The sequence below is a fragment of the Typopeltis vanoorti genome, chromosome 21 (genome assembly GCF_054136105.1).
Source record: "Typopeltis vanoorti isolate ZY-2024b chromosome 21, IOZ_Tvanoo_1.0, whole genome shotgun sequence".
Classification (NCBI taxonomy): domain Eukaryota; kingdom Metazoa; phylum Arthropoda; class Arachnida; order Uropygi; family Thelyphonidae; genus Typopeltis; species Typopeltis vanoorti.
Genome location: NC_143569.1, coordinates 24,248,492 through 24,275,870, shown reverse-complemented (window position 1 = coordinate 24,275,870; position 27,379 = coordinate 24,248,492). Strand labels below are relative to the sequence as shown.

Below are 27,379 nucleotides of genomic sequence, written 5' to 3'. Positions count from 1 at the left end.
ACAAGTTGAAAAAGTGTAAAAAATCAAGTTTTCTATTTGGCAGACCTATGAGGGTTGATTGAAAAGTTTGGTAAAAAAAATAAGTTAAACACATTTTTTTGGAAAAAATCACTTTTATTTCTTAACATGGTCTACAGGATCTACACATTTGGTCCAGTGAGTTTCCAATTTTTTCATCCCATCTAAAAAGTAGGATTTGTCAAATTGTGCAAAATAGCCTTGATGACATCGTTCAAAGAAAAGTTTTTCCCTCCGAGCCAAATTTTTAACTTTGGGAACAAGAAGAAGTCACGCAGGGCCCAGTCCAGAGAATACGGTGGATGTGGAACCAATTCGAATCTCAATTTCTGCAATTTTGCCATTGCGACGACCAGTATGTGGGACGGCGCATTGTCTTGATGAAAGAGCACACTTTTTTTGTTTTCCAATCTTGGCTGTTTTTGATTCAGTTCTTCTTTTAAACGGTCCAACAATGATACATAATAAACTCCTGTTATTGTCTTATCCTTTTCCAAATAATCTATCATGATAATTCCTTGGGAATCCCAAAAAAACAGTGGCCATCACCCTCCCAGCTGACAAAATGGTCTTCGCTTTTTTCGGTGCTCTTTCACCGGGCATTGTCCACTGGTTTTGACTGCTGCTTGGACTCAGGTGTGTAGTAATGGATCCAAGTTTCATCTGTAGTCACGAATTGATGCAAAAAATCCTGCGAATTTCAATTAAACATTACCAAACACTGCGTTGAAATGTCTTTTCGCGTGCGTTTTTGATCGACAGTCAACAATCGCACACGAAGCTTTTTCATGTGCAATATTTCGAGCAGGATATTATACACTCATTCAGTTGAGATGCCTACAATCTCACGCACTTTCACTCGGCCATCTTCCATAACGATAGCATGGTTTTTGTCAATCATTTCTTTTGTAGTAACCTCAGTCGGATTTACGACCACATTTAAACTCATTTATTCCAAAATAAATAGTCTTTAATGCTGGTGCAGAGTCCCCATGAACTGCATCTAACTTGGCTTTGATCTTCTCGGCCATCCACTTCTTCAAATAAAAGTGTTTTATCACTGCACGAAACTGGTTCTTCTCCATTTTTATGAAAAATGTGAATGCAGTCATTTTAAATGTTTGCCAAATGAGAACTACGCGTCGCATGCAGCTAAATTTTGCCAGGGTCATGAAAAAGATGATACATGCCGGCACTGGTATGGACGAATGAACTGTCGCCGTCTATTGGAAATTTACCAAACATTTCAGACAACCCTCATATGTTCAAAATTTAATGAAATACAGAAATGTCTGCGAGGTAAAGATGTTATGTTACAATTATTTAAGCCCAAACAATCCTAATAGGTTTACAAGCTAAAATATGCCTATATAAATTAAGTAGATATTAAATCCAACATTATTTCAAAGACGAATACAGAAACTATAAAAGTTTCATGTGAAATTTGACCAGAGAGCTAATGGGAATACAATATTGGTCCATTTTGATAAGGTTTCACTGGCCTGACAGTTTTTCAAACTCAGCGAGAGACCAGGCAGAAACCTCCTACGAAAACCAACGAGTTTGAAACAACTGTCAGGCCAGTGAAACCTTATCAAAATGGAGGAATAGGAGGTGAATGTGTGGACGCTCTGGCTAGTGTTCATGTCTTCTATTAGGTTCGGCTAGGGCAACTCATAGTATAGCAGCGAATGTATTCCTGTTAGTCTCTGATCAAATTTCGCAAGAAACTTTTATAGTTTCTTTATTCGACTTTGAAATAATGTTGGATTTTAATATCCACATAATTTATATAATATTGCATTTGCCAAAGTGAAGCTTTTTGGCTCTTTATTTTAGTAAAATATGCTTATTTAAATCTTCATTGGCATGTAAAGATTACAGCTATTTTTCAAACTTAGAGCAACTGGAAGATGGAGAAGAGGGAAAAATTAAAGGATGACTTTAAAGTATGTTTTGAGGACCTGGAGAAAATGCACTTACCTGACTGGATTGTTACACCATTTGATTTGGAAATAGAAAATGCAGACATTGAATTTGACTTACAAGACAAGCTTATTGATATGTGTGTGTGGATCTCGAAGCTAAATCCTTGTTTAAAAATAAAAGCCTCAGTGACTATTGAAGCAATGTAAATACTAATAACAAATACCCCAAGGTTAGTGCAGCAGTTGAACCCTTTTTACTTGCATTCCCAAGTTCGTTTCAGGTTTTAGCCATTCATATTCACTTTTAATGAAGGAGAGGAACAGAAAGAACCTGGAAGAGCGTAGTGACTTAAAGCTAAAGCTTACCAATATCCAACCAAATATTGATGCATATAATAAATTTAGTTTAATCCTTTATCCAAGTGTAAGCAAACAAAGTTTGCACCTGAAGACTGGGGTAAGGTGGTGCAACTTGCAGTAAAGGGACCAAGCTCTCATCACTCCTTGTCTCAGTATCTCCCATAATGCAAAGCATATCTCCTTGGGACATGTATATATTGCTATGCATTAAGGTGAACTACCCAGACCGGTTTCGACCTTTATTGAGGTCTTGTCAGTGGGAGGCAGACCCAAAAGTGGTGATGCAAAGGCAGAAGCAATAGGAGAGATCATATTTACCTATACGAGTTGCCAACAGGTGTACCACCTTATTATTCTATTACTCTGGATTAATTTAGAAAGATGTTGGAAGTTTATTTTGCACTTGGTTAGACTATAATAATTTTAGTTTAATCCTTTATCCAAGTGTAAGCACTTTGTTTGCTTACACTTGGATAAAGGATTAAACTAAATTTATTATAGTCTAACCAAGTGCAAAATAAACTTCCAACAAATATTGATGCAATGGCTACTATTCATCAAACATATCCTTCTCATTAACCATTCAAGTAAATCAATAAAATGTAAGTAAATTTTTTATGTCCTTTAGTATTTTCTTTAAATTTCTTTAAATATTTCTTATCGAGAAGCAGTAATGAAGTAAAAGGGTGATGGAATTATTATTTTTAAATTGAGAAATTTGTTATTGGTAACATTTATTTAACATGATGGGGATCGATTAGGTTTCAAGGATTCTGTGAAAGGGTCAATGGTATAAAAAGTTTACTAACTCCTGGTTTAACACCACCAACATGCATATTGTAGGCTGAAGTACTTAAAAAAGCAGCACCATTTGATCTCTAGAGCAGGGTTTCCAGATTTCGCATCCGTTAGTCTACCCATCATGCTAAATGTCCAATAGGTTTAGAATCTTTTAAGTGTGGAATTAACATAAAAAAACTGATTCATTAATCTAAGTTGCTTTTTTTTGGAGGAACACAAAGTGGCTTGATTTATAATTTCAGTTGTAATTCGATTTCTTGTTCTCTTCCAACAAGATGGGAACTGATAGTATTTATTTCATTCTTTCCCATGAAAGGTTGAAAACCTAAAGTATATTTCAGTACCATTGTGGTGCTAATTGTTAGATAAGCCAAGAGCCTTTCCTTTTTTAAAGTTTTACTAGTTAATTAAATAGATGTATTATTATTATTATTGTTGTTGTTCCGGGAAACTCCAAGGAGTCAACAGACTCATCGAGGGAGGCCCTAACATCATGTCTGGAACATCTATTCAACATTCACAGTATCTATCATATCTTGCCTTGAACTCATTCACGGTTGTAGCACTCACAACAGACTCTGAAAGCTTATTCCACTCATTCACCACTCTCCAAGTAAAAAACCTAGCTCTAACACCCTTGTCAACCACGCTCTTGCCTAGCTTCCATGCATGGCCCCTAGTCCTCCCACCACCAGTCATATTTTCAAAAATATCTTCTGGATCAATCTTATAAAAACCCTTCAGTAATTTGAATGTCTCAATCATATCACCCCTCCTTCGCCTATCGTCCAATTTCTGCAACCCACAAATCCTCAACCTATTCTCATAAGGTTCATTCCACAGACCTGCTATCATCTTGGTCACTCGTCTCTGGACCCTCTCCACTTCCTCCCCATCACGAAGAAACCCTGGTGCCCATAACTGGGCACAGAAGTCCAGATGGGGTCTTATCAAGGCTCGATACAGAGGAACAACAACTTGTTTGTCTCTGCATGTTAAAGTATTTTTCATAAGCCAAGTGATTTGGTGAGCTGTTTTAGTCACTTTTGCAATGTGCTCCCTAAATTTCAACTCCCTATCCACCAGCACTCCGAAATCCCTGGCCTCATCAATCTCCTGGAGTACGGTTCCACCAATGCGATATACTGCTGCTATTCTTTTCACCCCAAAGTGCATAACCTTACACTTTGCCACATTAAACTGACATCCATTTTTCCTAGCCTAGTCCTCCAAACTATCCAAATCATCCTGTAAAATTTTGACATCCTGCGCACTCACAATTGCTCTACCCAACTTTGCATCATCAGCAAACAAGTGAGCACTTCCTCTCAATTCCTTTCCAATATCATTGATGAACAAATTGAAAAGCAGTGGTCCAAGTCCAGAGCCCTGCGGCACTCCTCTAGTCACAAGACGTCTTTTTGACTCCACTCCTGAATAAACCACTCTCTGGTATCTCTCCTTCAACCACCCTCCTATCCATCTTACCAACCCTATATCTATTCCCATCTGCTCCAGTTTACTGATTAGGGTTCCATGTGGTATCCTGTCAAAGGCCTTGGCAATGTCCAGTAGTATCACTGTAAACCCATTACCGCTATCCAGTTCAGCCGTCACTGTGTTATAAAACGTGAACAAGTTACTGAGGCATGATCTACCCTTCACAAAACCATGTTGTCCCCCATACAATATCCCATTTTCATCTATCCAATCCTGTATTCTTTTCTTGACTAATTTCTCCAAGACCTTGACAATGATTCCTGATATGCTAATCGGTCAGTAATTTACAACAGCAGTCTTGGAACCACCTTTATGCAGTGGAACTATTTTCGCCTCCTTCCACCCGCTCGGGACTAACCCAGACCCGAGACTCAAATTAAACAAAATGGTCAAGGGTACTGACAATTCTTTAGCTGCTTCTCGTACAACACGAGCTGGTATACCATCCAATCCCACAGATGTATTGACATTGAGGTTATGCAATAGACTACTCACCTCCTCTTTATTCACCACAATTCCCGTATAATCTACTGGTTTATTCGTTTCTGCAATGTCAGAAACGAATGATATATTCTTGCAAAGTGCACACTCAGTAACTCAACTATCTCAACTGATTCAGTTACCTCCCTACCATCGGCATTCTTTAAAATCATTCTGCCATGTACATTTTTCCTTTTACTTGCTACATATCTAAAAAACTGTTTAGGATTCTCTTTAGCCTGCATGGCCAATGTTCTTTCGTAATCTATTGTATTGGCTAGAAACTTTGCTTAAAACATGCTAGAAATTTGCTCTTCTTTTTCTTTCTCCTAATTATTATATTTCTCTATACTGAGTGATATATTATCATTAATCTTCACTTTAAAAGTACTGATTACCAAAATTTTGTGTGAGATATTTTTTGATATTTTTATCACAAGTGCTTAAGTACTGAAAATAATTTTTAAGCTATTGCAAAATAATTTTTTTTTCTTGAATATCAGTATGCATCAATAATATGAAATAAAATGTATTTTATTTAGCATAATAAATGTTTTTTTTTTTTTAAAAAAAAAAATCTAGATATACACTCTGACCACCTCATTTATCGTGGAATAATTTGGGTTTTTGCAAACATTAGTGGAATGATTACAGTACTTCCAGATGGTAGTATTCATAGCTGTAATACAAATTTTTCACTGATGCTCTTTGGATATTCCCAAGATCAATTAATTGGAAAAGTAAGTTTATTTTTAGAGCTCAACTCTAAAAATACCAATTTGAATCTGTATTTATAATATATAAAATAGTGTTTCAGTACTTAATGCTGCACTCAGAAAGTTCTGTTTGTCTGTACAAGCCTTCTCGGGTGACGGTAATCTTGTTCCTGACAGACTATCTTAGACCACAGTTATGCTTCTTAGACAAGCAACATGGATTATTTTTCCACTGATGTAATGTAAATGTTATAGTTTGGTAATGGAAAAGAGCTGTTACTATCAGGAATGTGACATTTTTTTGGTATTTTTTTAATGTATATTTTATGTTTTTTATTGCAGTTTTCTTTATTATTATGCTTTGATATCAGCATTTACATTTTCTTTATAATCTTCAGGACTTCAGGTCAAATTACTATGGAGATCAGCTAGTGACGTTTTCTCTCTGACCTTACACTAAGATCAATAATAGCATAACAAATATTGTGGAAAGTTTTTTGCTTAGTTATAAAGTTATACACATGCTGGCTACTGAATTAGAAACTTTTATTTAATATACTGGGTTCCATATGGGCACACTACTGCCAATACTGATCCCCTTCAATTCCCTGCACATAGTTTGGTGAGATATGGGCCAGGAACAGCGTTCATTAAATGCTTCAGTCAAATACTGCACCCAGGAAATTCTGTTTGTTTGTACAAGTCTTCTCAGATGGCATCAATCTCATTAGGACTACAGTTATGCTTCTTAGACAAGCAACATGGATTATTTTTCTACTCATTAAACACCTGGGATATCTTGCATTTTGAGAAACCAGTCAGCTGTGCTGTTTTCAAAATCATGGCTCCAGCCAGACAGACACCCACAATAAGCCCTTTATTGAATGCTGAAAGATTCTTTGTTTTTCCCATTGTTGGGAAAAACAATTTCCAATTACTGACCAGCACCATTTTTGAATAGTTGCTTATAACCTGTGTTGATGCACATGACCAAGTATTTTGCAAATATGCTGCATAAGTGAATTTTACATACATCTGCATAAAGGTTTGCAATTCAGTGTCAAGTATGTGTACTAGACAATGCATTATATTCTTTTTTTAATCCTTTATCCAAGAGTGAACAAAGATATTTGTGCACAAAGTATCTTCAAAACTAGGCTATTTGTATACAGAGAAAGATAATTATTCTTGTTGAGAGGCTTATACGCTGGTTAAACATGATAACTAATATTTAAGGAATTGACAGCGTATACTAGAAATATAGATTAAATAAACTTTAATATATACTTTCCGATATTTCGGCGAACGTCACGTTGCCATCTTCTTGGGAACTTACTACAAAGATACGTGCACACAAGTACTAATAACAGCAAATGAGACTGAAGCTGGGAAGCTAGCGTTTTCCTAAAGTCCTGATGGTGCCCCCTGGCAGGCTATATTGGTAGTTCTTGGCCTTTGGGTTGAAGTTCTTCTGATAAAAGTTTCCCAAATTTGGGGCAATCTCATGCATCCAAATTTGTTGAGGTTTGGCATGTTCCTAAGGGCCGAGGCTGATTCTATGAATAGTCTTTCATACTTAAACTTGCTGCGGTGTATTACTGTGGCTTTATTCCATCTTATTCTGTGGTGAGTATCCAGAGCATGGTCTGCAAGCCCAGAGTGGCTGTACTGGTGAAATCGGATGTAATCCTTGTGTTCTGAGATTCTGATATTTGCTGTCCTGCCTGTTTGGCCAAAGTAGGACAGTTTACAGCTGCAAGGGACCTGGTATACACCAGGTAGGTCTAGGGGAAGTGGTTGGTCTTTGGTGGAGTGGATAAAGGATGCCAGTTTTCTATGTGGTCTGTAACAAGTGGTCAAGTCATGTTTTTTTAAGATTTTATTGATTTTTTCCGAGGTGCCTTGGATGTAGGGCATGGTGATGGATTTAGAGTAATCTTTTTTGTGAAGGGGAGGGGGTGGTGGGTTATGGATAACTGGGTTAAGTATTTTTTGGAGGGGGTAGCCGTTGGCTGAGAAAGTGTCATGGATGTGATTTAGTTCAGTGGTTAGGGCTTGATCATTAGAACAGATTATTTTTGCCCTTATTAAAACATTATTCAACAGGGCAAAAATAATCTGTTCTAATGATCAAGCCCTAACCACTGAACTAAATCACATCCATGACACTTTCTCAGCCAACGGCTACCCCCTCCAAAAAATCCAAAAAATACTTAACCCAGTTATCCACAACCCACTACCCCCTCCCCTTCACAAAAAAGATTACTCTAAATCCATCACCATTCCCTACATCCGAGGCACCTCGGAAAAAATCAATAAAATCTTAAAAAAACATGACTTGACCACTTGTTACAGACCACATAGAAAACTGGCATCCCTTATCTGCTCCACCAAAGACCAACCACTTCCCCTAGACCTACCTGGTATATACCAGGTCCCTTGCAGCTGTAAACTGTCCTACTTTGGCCAAACAGGCAGGACAGCAAATATCAGAATCTCAGAACACAAGGATTACATCCGATTTCACCAGTACAGCTACTCTGGGCTTGCAGACTACGCTCTGGATACTCGCCACAGAATAAATGGAAGAAAGCCACAGTAATACAACGCAGCAAGTTCAAGTATGAAAGACTATTCATGGAATCAGCCTCGGCCCTTAGGAACATGCCAAACCTCAACAAATTTGGATGCATGAGACTGCCTCAAATTTGGGAAACTTTTATCAGAAGAACTTCAGCCCAAAGGCCAAGAACTACCAATATAGCCCGCCAGGGGGCACCATCAGGACTTTAGGAAAACGCTAGCTTCCCAGCTTCAGTCTCATTTGCTGTTATTAGTACTTATGTGCACGTGTCTTTGTAGTAAGTTCCCAAGAAGATGGCAACGTGACGTTCGCCGAAATATCGGAAAGTATATATTAAAGTTTATTTAATCTATATTTCTAGTATATGCTGTCAATTCCTTAAATATTAGTTATCATATAATAAGAGAAAGATATGTTCACAACAAATTTGCTCCAGTATATTAATGTGCAACAAATTCCTGAGATGTGCATATTTCATGAATTATGTAAAAAATCAATAGCTAGATCAGTTTTGACCATCACTGAGGTCTTTTTATCAAAAGCAATTACTGGATGTCATATTATTGTTATTATTAAAAGATACCTCCAGGGTGTCTGAGACTCATACCACATGTCATTCCTTCTCTTGAATTCACTCACTCACCCTGCACTCACAATCTTCAAAGGCAGCAATTCCAGTCATGCACTGCTCTGTGAGAGAAAAATCTAGCTCTTGCCCTTCTCTTAACTTCATTCATTCTCAACTTCCATTGATGCCCTCTTGTCCTCTCGACACCATCCATAAAATGAAAAATTCCATCTACTGGCATTCTGCACAATCTTTTCAAGTCTCTATCATATCACCCTATTTCTGATGTCTGCTAGCATCTGCGATCCACAAATTCTCACTTGCTCTTCATGATCTAGATTTCATAGTCCAATTATAAATTTTAAGACTCTCCTTTACACCCTCTCTGCTGTATCTGCATCAACTTGTAAACCAGGAAACAGATCTGTGTACATTAGTCAAAATGAGATTGTATCAAAACCTTGTAAAGAGGCAAAATGACTTCCTTATCTTTACATATTAAGGTTCATTTCATCATTGCAATTATCCTCTGAGTTGTATTTGCAATTTTTGCAATATCACTCCTGAACTCCGGGATTCCTTCTTCTAGCATAATCCTTCCAATATTATATGCCATTGATATCTCATTAAACGAAAGTGCATAACTTTACATTTACTAACATTGAAATTGCAGTCGTTTTCACATGGCTGCAATTCCTGCTTATTGAAATCATTCTGCAAGTACTGCCTGATAGTTACATTTCTAATTACCATGTCTATCTTTGCATCATCTGCCAATAGCTATATGTCACCTGTTAAATCATCACCAATATCATTATTGTAAAGATGGAATAACAGTGGACCAAAGACTGATCCCTGGGACACCTTAAATTTTGTAGACTCACATCCACTATACCCAACTTTGATATTTCTCATTTAGCCATCCTCTTATCCAAACTAGTAATTTATAATCCAATCCCATATCCTCCAGCTTATACAGCATCCATCCATATGAATCCTGGTAAAAGATTTAACAAATTCCAAAAGTATCATGGTATAAGCATTTCCCTTGTCTAACTGAACTGTGACATTATTATAACATGTGAGCAAGATATTGAAATATGATCTTCTCTTAGTAAACCTATGTTGTTCTTTGCAAAGTATAGATTCTCAGTCAACCCATTTCTGAATGTGATTTCTTACCTACTTTTCCAAAATCTTCTTCATCATCATTGGCTCAACAGCCCAGTGTGGGCCATGGCCTTTTTCTGAAACTTCTGCCAGCCTTCCTTATCATACAATGCTTCCACTTCTGTGGAATCTTCTCAGTGCTGAGATTCAAATTATACAGCTGGATCAAAGGAACATTCAGTTCAAATGAAAACACTCTTAGTATTCCTTATATTCCATTGGTCTCTATTGCCGAATTCATATTCAGTTTGTACAACAGCTCCATTACTTCCTCCTTATATACCTGACTTTCTTCTAGCAGTGTTAGAGATAGCATGTGTTCAATGTTACATATATTAGGTTACTAGCTGTTAACAAAATGCCACTCATTAGTTGATTAATGTCTTTTGCATCCGCCATCCCCATATACCATCTGCATTGGTGAGAGTTATTCTTGCACATTCATTCTTTGTTTTACTTTCAACATAATGATAGAATTCTTTTGGGTTGTCTTCAGCTTGCATAGCCAGTTTCATTTTATAGTCATGCTTAGCTTTTCTTCTGTGCCACATAATTTTCATAACTGACATCGTCATACATACTGTATTCCTTCCACATCATCTTTTTCTTAATAAGAATGCACATCCATCTTATTCCTACTCAGTTTATTCTTTGAATTCTAAGAACTATTCTGACTCTAGGAACTTCCCACATCAGCACAGTGCGATCACTCATCAGCCATAGGCAGAACAGTTGCATCTTTTACAGAAACTCACTCTGACTTTAAAATAAGGTCTAATATTTATTGATTTAAGTTTCATTCTTTTCATGAAATTTTATGAAATTGATCTTGATTTTGAATTGAAATTGATGATGTTGATTTGCTGATGCATTTCATCATCGCTAGCAGCTGATCCACTGTAGCAACACCCCCACCATGTGTTTGATCTTATAGACTCCACCTCACACCAGATTGCTTCAAACTCACGTCTATATGGAAAACTGTTGCTGATATTGCAGTCATAGCTATCTTCCCAAATTGGACTCAAATCATCTGATATCATTAGAATAACATCCCTCTTCTCCAATTTTGCATATTGTTTCTAAAAATACTGCACCCCTTACACTCATTCCCAGTTAGTACAGCTGCCTCTGAGATCCGTATCTTACTAATGCAATGTCTCACTAAAACAACATAAAAATTTAAAGATGGCATGAATTGTGAAAGAACAAAATAGTGTGTTTAAAATTTTAGCAGAAAATAAATAAATGCTAGTAAACAGTTAGCTTGACAAAAACTTGGTCTTTTAATGGCATGAGGGGAAAGAAATTGTGCATTTCCAATAAAAAGAATCAAATTACTATACGTTATTGCTCTTGACATTGAGGTTAAGAAAAGCTGTACATTAGAGTACTACCAGTCTTTGCTGTCAAAACAAAGTTTAAAATAAACACTACAAGAGTAAATAAATTTTCGTTTACATTACTAGAAAGGCTGGAAATGCAACATAGTATATAATAAAATTAGTTGAAAACAGAAAAGGATAGCATTAAAGTGTTATTTTAATTTACATTGTTATTTAAAACTTGTTTGCTACTGAATATTTGGATTTAGTTAAGTGTCAAATTAAAGAAATATTGTATTGTACTATATTTTGGTATCAGGAGTTTGGAAAAATTATTAATTGGTATGAGACCTAACATAATGTCAGGGAAACTAGATTATGATGGGAAGAATGGTGAGAATCTGTGCAAAACAGTGACATTATCATGGAAACAGTTGTGTGTTTTTGTCCATTTGGGACATAATATACAATTGCAAGGATGTCAGCATAAGCAAGGCATTAAATAAGAATAAGTTCTGCAAGTTGTCCAACTGTGTCATATCATACTATAGAAGTGCGTATACATAAAAGCATGCAAATAACTTATTATTTCTGTACACGAATGTCAAGATTATCAAAGAGGCACAGGTTGTTGCCTTGGTGAACACCAGTGAGTATATCAGAGCCAGATATACTGGTGTCGGGTGTAAAAGGTACATGATTTTAAGAAGAAGAAGAGACAGGATAGGAGAGGAGGGATATGTGCTGCTAATGATATTGTATGATTTCAGTTTGATTAGGGTAGAAAGCTATGACTGCAATACTAGTAACAGTTTTCCTTGTTGCAATCAGTTTGAAGCATCTAGTGTGTTGGAGTCTAACAAAATCAAATATATAGTGGGGTGCTGTTACAGACCTAGTGAACTGATTGATAGTGACAACAAAATACACTATCAAATAAGTATGAGTAATCCTCCTGGGTGATTGTAATTATCTGAACACTGTAGTGTAATCTCATGAGAAGATTGAAACTGAATTTATTGAGCTGTTGTGAGACAACTTCCTCAAGCAGCATGTGACAGAAGGAACTTGTCTTCCAAGAGTTTTAGATTTGATTATAGTGTAAGAGGGAGTTTCATTTAAAGACATGACTCTTCTGCCTCCAGGTGGTGACATCGATCATGTTATACTGACTTGTGATGTGGCTAAGTTTATGGATGTTCCATTCATAAAATGTTAAAGTTACTCTTTGCTATGTGTGGAGCTACTAGGTGTGATACCTTAAAACAAATGACTTAACTAAAAAGTTGCTAATTTGGGCAGAAGAATTTTAAAAAAATCTCTAACATAGAAATATTCTTTAGTTCCAAGAATTAATAGAGCATCAAAAATCCACAAACAGGATATTCCATTATGTCCTATTATAGATGGGTGAGAATCCCCCAACCTTAAACGTGAAGTACCTGTGAAGTCTGGTAGCTATACACATGCTCCTCATTCTGGATTACCAGTGGTATTAACTTTTTTGTACATTCTTACTCTCACTTGCATCAGTGGTATCTGTAGACTAGGCGTGATACACACAAACACACACACACACAGAATCATATGTGAAGAATAGCTTACATTTAATTGAAAGGATGAAAGATTTAAATATGGAACCTTCAAAAGGCCTAGCCAGTTTAGATGTTGTCAGTCTGTTAACCAATGTCTCAAGAGATGACACAGTGGATCTTCAAAACATTTTCTTATTCAATTCTGGATTGGGATATCTACTCCCAATTTAAATATTGGGAGTAGATAGAAGAATTTGCCATGAGATTCACTTGTCATCAACTTTAGCAAACCTCTTTATAACACAACCAAGTTTTTAAACAACCAAAAACTTGGTTGTGTTATATTGGCGGCATATTCATTATTTGGCTGGGAACAACAGAAAACTTAATTTAAAGCTTATCTTGAACAGCTTACATCCAAGCATAAAATTCACTTTTGAATTAGAAGATTTCAGAAAATTACCATTCCTTAATATCCTTTCTTGAAATATCTGAGGAAGAAAAAAAAATATTGGTTTTCTGTATACTGAAAAGATAACCATGACTAGAAGATTCTTATGTGCTGCTTCACACTACCATCCATTACAAAAGATAGACATGATATATTATGGGATAGAGCTACAACATTTCCAGTAAGTCAGAAAAAAGGAATGAAGAACTGTGTTACCTCAGGCTACTGAAGCCTGAAGACTATTAACAGAATTCTTAATACATTCCCTTCAGATAAATAAGATTTCAAACATGCAGTTATATGTCAAGAATGTTACAAACAGAAATTGCAACCTTACTTCATAATTTCATTGTTAAAGTGGCTTATTTCCCAATATATGTTTTCAAGGTTCTTTCCACTCAAATCTGCACATTCTCCCACGAAGAATCCAGAAGTATGCAAAATTCATTGTTCTTGTGACATTTTCTGTGCAGGCCAAATGGGATAGTCTGAAGGGATACTTGTATCTGAACACGTAATGGATGTAGGGATTGGGGAGACATAGATCAGGATTAGCCTTCCTTCAGACCAATGGCAATTCATTGGTCTGAAGATAATCCTTGATGCTTGGGGCACAAACTTTAAACAGCCATTCTTTGAATAGGATGTAGGGATTGGGGAGACACAGATCAGGATTAGCCTTCCACACAGGTAGTTTGGTAAAAAAAAAAAAACAGTAATATCATATATCGATCATAACTGTTTTATAAGAAAATTTAAAGAGGCCTCCAAAATTATCTGTATCTCCACACAGTGTTACAAAATATAAGGTTTAATGCCACACAAGTTTGGTCTGCATTCATTAAAAATCTAAGGACTTTTGAACTGGGATATGACACGTGTTATTCCACAGAACACGATAGTAACAATTATCATTGTTCAAATGCTTGCACATTAGTTAATACAATCTGTGTTTTATTGTCACTCTTTATATGTATTGAAGTTTGTTTAACATTTGTTGTGCGTAATTAATTTTTACATTGTCTTGTATCCCTGGTGATATCAGTCCAGTGATTTAGGAAATTTGTTTGGTTATACAGAGGATGATCGGTTAACGAACATAATCCATTCAAAGACTGTTTGCTATTCGAATTGTTCATTAACCGATCATTGATTTACCATAGATTTTTATGGGAATTTGATTAATTTGTTCTGGAGACCCAAAATAAAAAATTATATAATTTCTTACTACATTTATTTATAATAACAATAATACATACATACATACATACACAGTCTTGCATTTTCATCAGTCGTCTTTGTTTTTTTTTCGTTTGTGGGGCGTTAAAGAATCTGTCCAATGTCAGTTGCTTTTCTCTCTTCTTCAGGATTTTTCGGAAGTGATTAATAGCATTGTCATTGTAGAGATCCCCAAGCCTATTGACCTCAATCCGGTTTGGGTGCCATTCTAAGCCCATTGTTCTGACATCCTCCCACTTCTTCAAAAGATCTTTAATAGCAGATGTTGGCATTGGTCCTCTTTTGTCTTCCTCTTTTTCAGAAGAAAACACATCTCGCTGAGTTTCTTGGTGTTCTTCATTCAAGAGTTCTTGGAGTTCTTCTGTCGTTAGATCATTTTCATGTTCCATTATGAGCTCTTCAATGTCATCTTCATTCACCTCCAATTCCAGATCTCTAGCAGTTGTCGCAATTTCATCCATAATTTCAGGGACATCGTCTCCGTCTCCCTGAATGCAGGATGGACACAGCTTTTGCCAAGCAGAATTGAACTGTTGTTGAGTGACTTCTAACCACGCCTTTTGAATGAGCCGGATAGCTTCAAGAATATCAAAATTTTCTTTCCAAAACGTTTTTGATGTCATCGTTGAGAAGAACTGGCATGTTTCAAAACATCGACGAAACAGCGTGTGAGTGTACAATTTCTTGAAACCCGCAATAACCTCCTGATCGATTGGTTGAATCAATGAAGTGGTATTTGGAGACAGAAACTGAACTGTCAGCCAGGGAAAGTCTTCCAGCAAATTATCTTCAAGGTCTTTTGGGTGTCCTGGTGCATTGTCCAATAGCAACAGTGCTTTCAATGGCAATTCATTGGTCTGAAGATAATCCTTGATGCTCGGGGCACAAACTTTAAACAGCCATTCTTTGAAAAGAACCTACGTGACCCATACCCTTCCATTCGATCTCCACATCACTGGCAGTCTTTCTTTAATTATGGAATTTTTGTTGAATGCTCTAGGGCTCTCAGAGTGATAGGCAAGAAGCATTTTAAGCTTCATATCACCACTAGCGTTAGCTCCCAAAAGTAACGTCAATCGGTCTTTCATGGTTTTATGCCCAGGAATATTTTTCTCATCTTTCGTGATGTAGGTACGGTTCAGCATTCACTTCCAAAATAAACCAGTTTCATCACAATTGAAAATTTGTTGTGGACACTATCCTTCTTTTTTAATTAATTCTTGAAATTTGAGACAGAACTTCTCAGCTTCTTCTTTATCTGCACTAGCAGACTCACCATGCATTACCACATGTTTAATGCCAGATCTCCTTCTAAACTTTGCAAACCGTCCAGTGGTAGCCTTGAATTCTATCTCCTCATGTGATGAATGTGGAGTTTGTTTCTTCAGTTCTTCAAAAATTTCTCTAGTTCTCTTATATTCTTTTCTTGAATGATAGTCATACTAGTTACATCTCTTCTCATTTCCCTTTCTTTTATCCAAACTAAAAGCAATCTCTCCATTTTTTCATGGATGGCACATCTTTGTTTCTCAAATGTGATTTTCGTTACTCCTTTAGCTGCTTGAGTCCTCTTGATTATATCTTTTTTTAGCTAAGATTGTGCCTGCTGTAGACCTCTTCAAGCCATTCTTGACACTTCACTGTTTTTAGGCCACATAATATTATGAGTTTTTTTTTTTTTTTTTGAATAAAAAGTTCAGAAAAGCACTTACAAAAATTCAGAGAACAGAAATCAACTAGCGCACAAAAAAGTTATGTATACAACTGTCAAAGTCTCGTTCCAGAAACCTCGTTCATAGATGGCAATAAAATACAGTTCTACAAATCTTACACACAGCGTTGCTTCTTCTTGTGTTTGTTCTGCGAGGTGTTTATTATCCGAACATAAAAATCTTTCCTGAAAGTGTTCGTTGTCCAATTTGTTCACAGTCCGAACTGTTCGTTAACCGATTACTAATAAGTCTGTTTGTTTGGAAACGTGTTGTCTGTACCAGAAATTAAAAGGTTATATTCTTCTTGTAGTCCTTTACCCAAGCACAAGTTGACAACTGATTTACTTGTAAATGGAGGATCATCAAATTGGTATAGTAATCCTACACGTACTTGCAGGTGTGTATATTACTGAGCATTATAGGAAGCATTTTACGCAATATTTTGCTTACACTTGAGTAAATGATTAAAACAAGCATAAAAGCAAAGTAGGTAAATGAATTTATCTTTTTTTTTATCTGTTATGTTATTTATGACAAGCCATTATGATTATTATTGCTAATGTATAATCAACACATAATTTGAATATGCAAATTACAAGGATATTATTATTATATGGGCATCTCTATGTAGTCCGAATTGCATATTCATTGCAGGAGACCCAATCTATCCGCACAATGTATCATACCTATCCTTAAACCCATTAACAGACAAAGCACAACTGACTCTGGCAACCCATTTCACTCATTCACAACTCGCCAAGCAAAAAATCTAGCCACACCTTTATTCTACTTCCACAGATGATCCCTTGTTCTGTTCCCTCTAACCAAGTGCTGAAACGTTTTCCTAGCATCTATCCTATAAAACCCTTTAAGCAATTTAAATGTTTTTATCGTATTCCCCCCCTCTTTTTCTTGTATCAACTAATTTCTGATCCACACACCTTCATTCTATTCTCATAGGGAACATTCCACAGGCCACTCACCATCTTGGTCACTCGCCTCTGAATCCTCTCCGCCACCTCCTCATCACCAAAAAACCCAGATGATCAGACTTGAGACATCCAGGTGTGGGCGTATCAAGTCCTTATAAAGAGGAATGACAACTTCCTTATCTCTACTTGTTAATTTGTTCTTCAATACCCAGGTAATCTTATGGGCTACCTTAGTAATATATCCTCTAAACTTCAACTCTCTGTCTTATTTTTAGAGGTACCTGTGGCATAGTATAATTATTAAAGGAACACGTAATTATTAATGGAATCGAAATGGTTGTCTCTCTCTCTCTCTCTCTCTCTCTCGAAGATCTGGAAGACTTTTGTTTTATGTAATCATTAAAAAAAACACTTATCTTAAATATTAATTAATTATTATTTTCTATCCTTTCCTAGCACTCGACAACTATGTATTTTAATAGGTGATGCACCGAATGATCATTACTTGTATTCCATTCCTATAACTGTTTGTAACACTGAAGATGTACTATTAGTTTTATTATGAAATATCTGTACCTTATTAATTAAAAGTTATTACTGTGGTCTTACGTGTTCCTTTAATAACTCTCTGTCTACTACCACCCCTAAATCTCTAGCTTCATCTATTTCCTGGAGTAGTATTGCCATAAATGTGATACATGGTGTGTAATCTGTTTATCCCAAAATGCATAACTTTACATTTCTCAATATTAAACTGACACCATTAACTTTTGTCCATCCTGACAGCCAATTTAAATCATCCTGCAAGCTTTCCACATTGACTTGATTAACTCTAAATTCTTGTCATCAGCAAACAACTGAATATTTCCTTTCAGGTTATTTCCGATATCACTTATGTACAAATTAAACAGCAATGGTCCCAGCACTGAACCTTACAGCACACCACTAGTCACTTGTTTATGCCTCGATTCTGCCCCTCCACATACCACTGATATCTGTCCACTAGCCACCCTCTTATCCATTAACCAGTGTCATCGCCCTTTGTTCTAATTTGCATAACAGAGTTGCATGTGGTATTCTGTGAAATGCCTTTGCAAAATCCAGTAAAATCATCATGTAGCCATTTTCCTTTATCCAACTCAGATGTTACTCTATTATAAAAATTTAGTAAATTACTAAGGCGTGACCAACCCTTCACAAAGCCATGTTGACCCTCATACAGTATCATATTTTTATCTACCCATTCTTGAATTCTCTTTTTTACCAATTTTTCTATTACTTTTACCACCACTTCTGAGATACTGATTGACTATAATTTGCTACTGCAGTCTTAGAATCTCCCTTATGTGAAGGAATTATTTTGTTCCCTTTCCACTCCCTAGGAACTCTACCAGAGCTAAGACTTAAAGAGCTTAGTCAAAGGCATTGCCAGTTCCCTTGCACATTTTTGCAAAACCCTAGCTGTATCCCATGTAATCCCACCAGGCTGGTTGGCCTAGTGGTTAGCGTATCTGCTCTCCAGCCAAAAGGCTGTGGGTTTGAATCCCACCATGAGCATGGATGTTTGTGATTTTCTGTGAAAATACTAGTGGTCATGGTAGGCAGTAGATGACGCTGGTGTAAATGATGACGAAGACGGAGAGATGTAGAGTAGTTGCCATCCCTTGATGAGTCTTAGGACTCCCTGGAGGTGTTGTGTAATAATAATAATAATCCCATAGCTGTATTTACATTGAGATTCTGCAATATCCTAAGAACCTCAAATTCATCCACCTCTGTTCTTACATAGTGTCTATCACATAGGTTAAAGCAGTAACCTCACTAGGATGTATACTCTTGGAAAGTGGTCACTCAGTAACTCAACTATTTTATCCACTTCTGTGTCCTCATGACTATCATCACTTATTAAGGTTAATCTTCCAAAGTCATTCTTCCTCTTACTTGCCATGTAACAAAAGAACTCTTTGGGATTTCCTTTGGCCTTCATCTGATTTTGCTATAGAGTGTTTGATGTAGTCTGATTTTGCCTTCCTTGCCATGCTGGTCATCTTTCTTGTCTGAGCCTTGTACTGTTCGTGAGTTTGATTGTCACCTTTCTCTTTATATAACCTGCACAGCAATATTTGGTTCATTGCTAAACAAAAAATGAATTATTTCTGTGATTTCAAACTAAATTTTGAAGATATTGAACAGCTGCCACAGAATATTAAAAAATGAACTTCAGTTATTTATATCTTATGTACTAATTACTGTTTTGAGTAATATAGTCCTGAAAAGAAGTATCATTTGTTTATTATGTAATAGTATTGATGAGTTGTAAATTTCTCATTGTCAAAATTGTTAATTTATAAATCTCAGAAAAATTATGAAACATCTCTGATATCTTCCTACAGCATATAAATATGTTAATTCCTACATTCTATGATGACTTGGAGTTCCTAGATACTGATTCAATGCCTTTGCCTCCACTTGATGATGAGGATGAGGAGGAATCTCATGCTCAGTGTTGTGCATCAGATGGACGAACAACAGCAGAATCAATTGTGCCTGACCCTCCAAGGTAGGTAATTGTGTTACAGAAGAGGTTGTGAAGTTTTATAATATATTTATATATACCATTGATAAAGTAGAAATTAAGAAGTGGAAAAATAACAAGTTTAAATATCTTAAACTACAATGTAGATTGTAATCCATAAGCATTACTGAATAAAATATGCTGTCCATTCCATTGAGGGGGGGGGCAAAATCAAAGGAGCACTAATTGATTCTTCTCTCGGTACTGTGAGCAGGACAGTGGTTAGATAAGCCTGGATTCCTATTTTGAAGAAAACATGATGCTAATGTTCAGATTGGGTGATAAAAACTATCTGTCTCCTAAATAAAACTTCGCTACGTATGTGCCAATGGTGATTAATTGCTGTTAAAATATGAGTGATGCTGAAATGTAACTGTTTGTATGTTAGAAGTGGAGAGAAGAAAGCTTGGTTAAGCTTCGAGATTAAAGGACATTTATACTAGAAAGACTGGAAGTTATTGTCAATTTTAGAAATAATATCTGTTTTGAGGATGTGATCAATGGATAAGGATAGTCAAAGAGGGATCTGTATTAATGAACATCAACAGGACTGCATTTTTGTTGTATTGAAAGTCACTAATTTGTTCTTCTCTTGTCTCTCTCTACCCCCCCCCCCCCCTCTCTCCTCATTAAAAGTGACAGGAAAATCAGTGGTGGCTCATAAGAATTTTTAGTGATGGGCTGCAATGCTACCAGCCCACACTGCACGTAAATCATGCGTTATCCCCACTATGTAGTGGTTTGGTGCAGTCTGCATTGAATGCAGCTCCAGCATTGACTGATACTAGCCCTAGCCTGCACAGCACATTGACTATTGCAAAATACAACTATTGCTACAAGATGAATTACATAAAATACTATCGAGTGGTATTGTATTACGAACAAGAAAATAGTGGTTTTTAGATAAATGTATAAAAATTTAAGAACAGTGATAATAAAACAGGAACTTTCATTTTATACTGGAGAGGTTGCTGCCCTTATGGACAAGTTGCCACTGATGGAAATTAATATTTTAAAGTAATGGCATGCTCTTGAAGTTTTGATTGTTCACTTATCTTATAAGTTGCATTAGGATGCACTTGACAAATAAAAAGAAGATACAAAATGGAACTAGACTTCAATAAGATGTCAAGTCCTCCCCCTCTTCATTGTTTACCTTTCTTTCTTTTCTCTATATCACTAGTATTCCTAAGAGAACAGGATAGGTAAAAGAACATCAGTCTTGACTTCCAGGCAGTAGAAAAAGATGAGGCTGGTCTTCCAACTGCAAAACAGCAGAAAAACAAAGTTGTTCTTTGCTCTGAAGGGCTTGTTTATTAGAATCACTCGGATCCCCTGGAGACATCCAAGAGCTGTAATTAGTTTGTCCAAACTTTTCTTTTGCATTTCTTTTGGTGACATAAGTAAGCAGCTTGTAAATTTCAATCAGCAGACTTTATGGAGATATACTATAGGTTACAAACTATGAAGAAGTCGCCTGTTGATGATTTTTTTTATATATTCTCTTTTAACGTGTTGAAATGAAAACAGTGTTGCAGTGGTAAAGATTTGCCTCTGTTTGAAAATTCTATATATATATATATATATATATATATATATATATATACTATCATGCAGGAAGTTGTCACTCTTTCATGGACCAATGTGTGAGAGAGAGAGGTAATACAAAATGAGAGGTAGAGTTGACTTATCAGTGTAGTGAAGTTTTAGGGACAAAAGAAATATATATATATCTATTTTTTTATAACAAAAGGTTTTTGGTGAATTTCCTTTCATATTGATGATATATAGCTTTGGCCAGCACTTACTATTAGCTGACGTGTTCACTGTATAAGGGGTATTTTCTAGTGTAAGTTTACTGTTATTTTATAGCACTGGTTTTAAACAGGATTTAGAGGAACACAATCAGGACTGAACTTAAAACATTTATCTTAAAAGATGAATCATTTGTCTTGAGATGAAATAAATCTTAAAAGATTTATTTCATCTCTAGTTACAAATAGCATGGAGTGTGTTGGCATTTTGGTATAGTAAAAGGTGATTTGTCTAGCTTATTCCATGCTAGACTAATACTATACAAAGAAGTCAACTTTAGTCATGAACAAGATGGAAACAAGGTCAGATACAATACATGCAGGAAGGTTAGCAAAATGAATACTACCATTGAAATAGTTTATCTACTACACTGTCAATCATATGTGAATAATTTTATACATGTATAAAATTAAAGCCTAAAAGATTCAGGGGTGCTTAAGGGTCACAGCTGTATAACTGGGAGGAGACCTTCACATAGACTTTTAAAAAATGCAGAGAATCAACCAGGGCTTCTGACCTAATCTCCGGTCCTAACCTTCTTGTGGTGCACCCTGTTAGATATCTATCCAGATACTGAACGAACAAGAATGGGATGGCAATTTGGGATTTAGCCAACCAAATTGTGGTCTTATTGGCTTAAACCTCAATATAAAATGATGGTACAACATGACAGAATTTCATGCTGGCTGGGGTGTCACTGTTAACCCCTCCCAGTTGTTTTCATCAGAGGAACCAGGGCAAACAGTGTACAGTCAGCTACTGGAACACATGCCAACTTAACCATCAGCAGAGCTTAACATTGGTACTATCAATGGAAAAGAAATGGAACTAACAGAATTGGATAAGTACCAGATCAACATAATAGACTTGACTGAAACATAGAAGACAAAAATAGGTGAGATCTTTCTAAGTGACAAATATAAAATGTTATATTCAGGCTATAACAATCAGGAAAAATAGGAAGTAGCAGGCAATATCAAGAAGAATGATGTGAGCAGATATCAGAATGGAGAACTGGATAATGATCCCACAGAAGGTTCTATGAAGGAAGAAATGGAAAAAAATTTTAAGCATTAGTGAAGGCAGGTGGCACAATGAAAAAAGGAAAAGTTGATCTTTATTGGAGACCTAAACAGCAGAGTAGAAAATGATTACCAGAAATATAGAGAGGTTTTTGGAAAATTTGGAAAAAAAAAACTCAAAGCTAATAATAATAGTAAATGCCTAATGGATTTCTGTTCAGGACATGGAATAGATGTTACCAACAGCATGTTCCAGCATAAAAATGTGTACAAATTTACATAGAGAGAAGATGCAAGAAATAAGTAAAGTCTTATTGACTATGTTATAGTTGATAGCAATTTTTTTCTTCCTAGTTCAGGACACGAGAGTATATATAGGATTTGAAATAGAAAGTAAGCACTATCTAGTTTTGAGTATAAAATTGAATTTCATTTTGAAAAGAAAAGTGTATAAGAAAGTTTTGAAATGAATCAAAGTTGAGCAGCTTTCATAGGTGAACTGTAGACTCAAATACACAAATATCATTCAAGAAGAAATGAAAGAGTTAGAAAACAAGAATCAAGCCTTGGAGATTTGTTGGCAAACCCTGAAAGAAACATTGATTGATTCAGCCAGAGAGGCATGTTGTTAGGTTGTCTGTAAGGATAGAAAAATCAGAACTCTGTGGTAGGCTCTGGAAGTTAAAGAGGCATTAAAGAAAAGAAGAAATTGTATGGAAAGTTTCTGGCTAGTAAGCCAGCTTGTGCTCTTAGAGAATACAGAGAAAAATGTAAGAAAGCAAAGCACTGTGTAAAACTTGCTAAACAAAAGTCATGAGAAGACTTTAGTAAGAACATGGAAAATAAATATCAGGATGATGGCAAAATATTCTGGAGGCTATTGAAAAAGCTTAGAAATGGAGGAAAAAGTACTGTAAAAGGAATCAGAGATGATAAAGATGACACGAAAAGTGAAGATAAAAATATTCTAGAGGTTTGGAGTAATTACTTTGAAAGACTGCTAAATGAAACAAGCAGTCTCAACACAGTGGTAGAAAACTTCCAACAGGAATGCAGTCAGGAATATATATCCATATTTGAAGTAGATATCGCTACCGTTCAATATTCAATACGCTACAGTTATATTATGTCAATGGGGCATTATATCAAGCAATTCTTAGTCTTTATTTGAGTTGTAAGCCAGCAGTTAGAATTGAAGGAAGTACCGGAAGATGATTTAATGTTAAATCTGGTGTGAGACAAGGATGTACATTATCCCCTCTGTTATTCATTATCTATATGGATCACATTATGAAGGAAAGTGGTATTAAACATGATATCAGAATTGGAGATGTTAATGTCAGCTCTTTGCTTTATGCGGATGATGTTATACTTCTAAATAAATCCGCTACAAGTTTGCAAGATTCCCTGACTAAATTGAATAACTGTTGTAATAGATATGGTATGAAGGTCAGCATTAAAAAGACAAAGACAATGAAAATAGGCAGAATCATTGAAAATGTCAACTGTGTTGTGAATGGAGAACCTGTGGAACAAGTAAAACATTTTAGCTACTTAGGCTCAATTTTTACTGAAGATGGTAAATTAAATATAGAAATAGACAACAGAATCAGCAAGCTGGTATGGTGGGAAGTCAAATGAATAAATTCATATGGAATAAGAGAGAAATTAGTCGGAACACTAAATTAGCTGTATACAAGACAGTGTTCAAATCAGTTTTAACTTATGAATCTGAGAGCTGGGTCAGAAGTAAAACACTTCACCAAAGACTAGAGACCGCAGATACGAGAGTCCTGAGAAAGATTAGAGGTGTGAACAGATGGCATCAATGACAATATCATATTAAAAACGAGGATATTAGGAAAGAACTTGACATTGTCAGCATCCAGGAATGCGTTAGCAGAGCTAATCTCAGGTGGTATGGTCACTTAAACAGAATGGGCGAGGAAAGATTAGCAAAGCAAGTGTTCTCTGCCAGGTTGGCAGGAAAACGACCCAGAGGAAGACCAAGATATAGGTGGATTGATACGGTACAGAGTGCCTTAGACGACAGAAATATAAGATCTGATAATGTTGGAGTCTTGACAAGTAACAGACTGATTTGGAAGAAAATTGTAGATAGGAAGTTAGTAATGATGTAAATTTTTCATGTAGTACTATCATATCCTGTACACTCCTTGAGGGTACATGTCAGGAATTTGATGATGATTATGATATTTGAAGTAGAAAAAGGCATCGCAAACCTGAAATGTAGAAAGTCGGCCGGAATAGATGAAATTCGACCAGAAATGCTCAAATATGAAGGTATAAAAGTTTTATAGTGGCTGCATTTCATAATTCAGGAAGCTTGGTCAGAGGGTCGAATTCTAGATGATTGGTGCAGATGTCTCGTAGTATCCATCTATAAAAAGATGGATACTATAAAAACGGAAATATAACTGAATGTGGGAATTACAGACGTATTTCCCTACTGTATGTTCCTGGTAAGATGCAAATATACTTGAAAAACAGCTAAGAACAATTGTGGAAGGGAAGCTTGGTGTGAAAAAAAAGCTGAATTCAGGCCAAATAGAGGTGTCAGGATCAGATTTTCACTGTAAGACAAATAGTTAAAATCTTGCAAATATAACAAGGATTTGTATTTAAGTTTTGTTGACCTGGTAAAGGCATATGACAAGGTGCCAAGTGGAAAGCCCTTCAAAATGCTACAGTTATGTGGTGTAAATGGGACATTATATTAAGCGGTATATAGTCTCTATTCAAGCTATAAGTCAGTTAAAATTGGTGTGCGATAAGGGTACATATTATCTTCACTGTTATCCATTACCCGTATGGATTACATTATGAAGCAAAGTGGTATTAAATCTGATAATTAAAATTGGTATGTTAATTTCAGCTCTTTACTTTATGCAGATGATGTTATATTTTTGAATAAATCCATCACAAGTCTGCATTGAATTTGGTATGAAACTCGGCAATAAATTGACAAAGAAAATGAAAATATACAGAAACACCGAAAACCTCAGAAACTGTATCCTGAATGATGAACCTATAGAACAAGTAAAACCTTTCAGCCATGTAGACACAATTTTTAGTAAAGATGGTAAATTAAATATGAACATAGACAACAGAATTAGTAAAGTTAGTATGGTAATAAGTCATGTGAATAAATTTATATGAAATAAGAAAGAAATTAGTCAAAACACTAAATTAGCTGTATACAAGTCAGTGTTCAAACCAATTTTAACTTATGGATCTGAGAGCTGGGTTAGGAATAAAACACTTGATCATAGACTTGAGAACTCTGATGTCAGAATTCTGAGAAAGATTATTAGAGTCAACAGATGGCATCATAAAAAATGAGGATATTAGGAAAGACCTTGCCATTGCTAGCATTCAGGAATGTGTTAGTAGAACTAATCTAAGCGACTATGGTCACAAATTGAATGGAAGAGGAAAGATTAGCTAAACAACTGTTTTTTGTCAGGTTGCAGGAAAAAAGACCAGAGGAAGACCAAGATGTAGATAGATTGATACAGTGGAAAGCGCCTTTAACACGTTCATTGTCGGTCACGTGATATCGCGTGATGAGAGTTCTCACTGTGCGGCCGATCATGCGTTATTGCGTGGCCGTCACTATCAAGTAAAAAAAATTTGGCCACCACACGAAATTCCAATTTTCAGCTTGGCAATGAGCAATGAACGTGTTAAAGACAGAAATATAATATCTGATAATGTTGGAGTCTTGACAGATAATAGATTAATTTGTAGGAAAATTATTGATCTAAAGTTAGTAATGGTGTAACTTTTTCATGCAGTACTGTCATAATTATCCTGTTTACCTCCTCAGGGTACATATCAGGAATTTGATGAAGAAGATTCAGTCATCATGGTCAACTTTTAATCTTACTTTGTTATTGATTAATGTACTGCCCAAAAGATATCCTTGATCTTATTAAGCCATAGTCAGATTTTTTTTCATAGAAAGGAAAAAAATAAGAACATTTAGATGGGACTGGAATGGATTCCCTCCTTTCCCAATTTCTGTTTGGAATTTTTAGAAAAACCAATTACTCAACATAGCTACATGCTGAGACAAACCTATAATGGTTATTCTATGTAAATAATACCTCTGTAGATGCATTAGATACATTTTTATTGTATTTAATTAAGCAACAGCCCAAAATTTACTTTGCTCTACATGAAAAAATAAACAATAGTTTTCCTCTCCTAGACACTAGTCACTACGAAATAGTTCCTTCTCCTTTTCTGTTTATAGGAAACACATACACGCACCAGAGGACTCTTTCATAGGTGGTCACACCATCATTAATCCTAATAGTATGGCATCATCAGCATATGCAACATATATGCACACACTCAGTCAGGGCTCCTTGTTCAAATAACACAGCTCTTGTCTCGAACTCAGGTATCTTTGCAAAACTTTTTCAGCCAAAAAAATGCTGCAAGTGTATCTGTGAGCAGTACATTAATCAGTAACAAAGCAGTATCAAAACTATCAATACCTTTTCAAAACCCCAATAAAATAATAGACAAAATGTTACATCCTCTGCCATCCCTACCAACTCAAGATCACAGCCCATCCTCCTGTGTCTGGGATACATCTAAAAAGATACCTAAAGTTCCT

General features: G+C 35.9%; 1 protein-coding gene across 4 annotated transcripts in view; it reads left to right on the top strand.

Annotated features, from left to right (window-relative positions):
- Nucleotides 1-27,379, top strand: part of Pask (PAS domain containing serine/threonine kinase) — a 401,386-nt gene that overhangs the window by 184,089 nt on the left and 189,918 nt on the right. For all 4 annotated transcript variants that reach the window (XM_090411081.1, XM_090411082.1, XM_090411083.1 and 1 more), the window contains 2 exons: nt 5,670-5,827; nt 19,713-19,879. In XM_090411081.1, the coding sequence (XP_090267207.1) occupies nt 5,670-5,827; nt 19,713-19,879 (325 nt within the window). The remainder of the gene's footprint in view (nt 1-5,669; nt 5,828-19,712; nt 19,880-27,379) is intronic.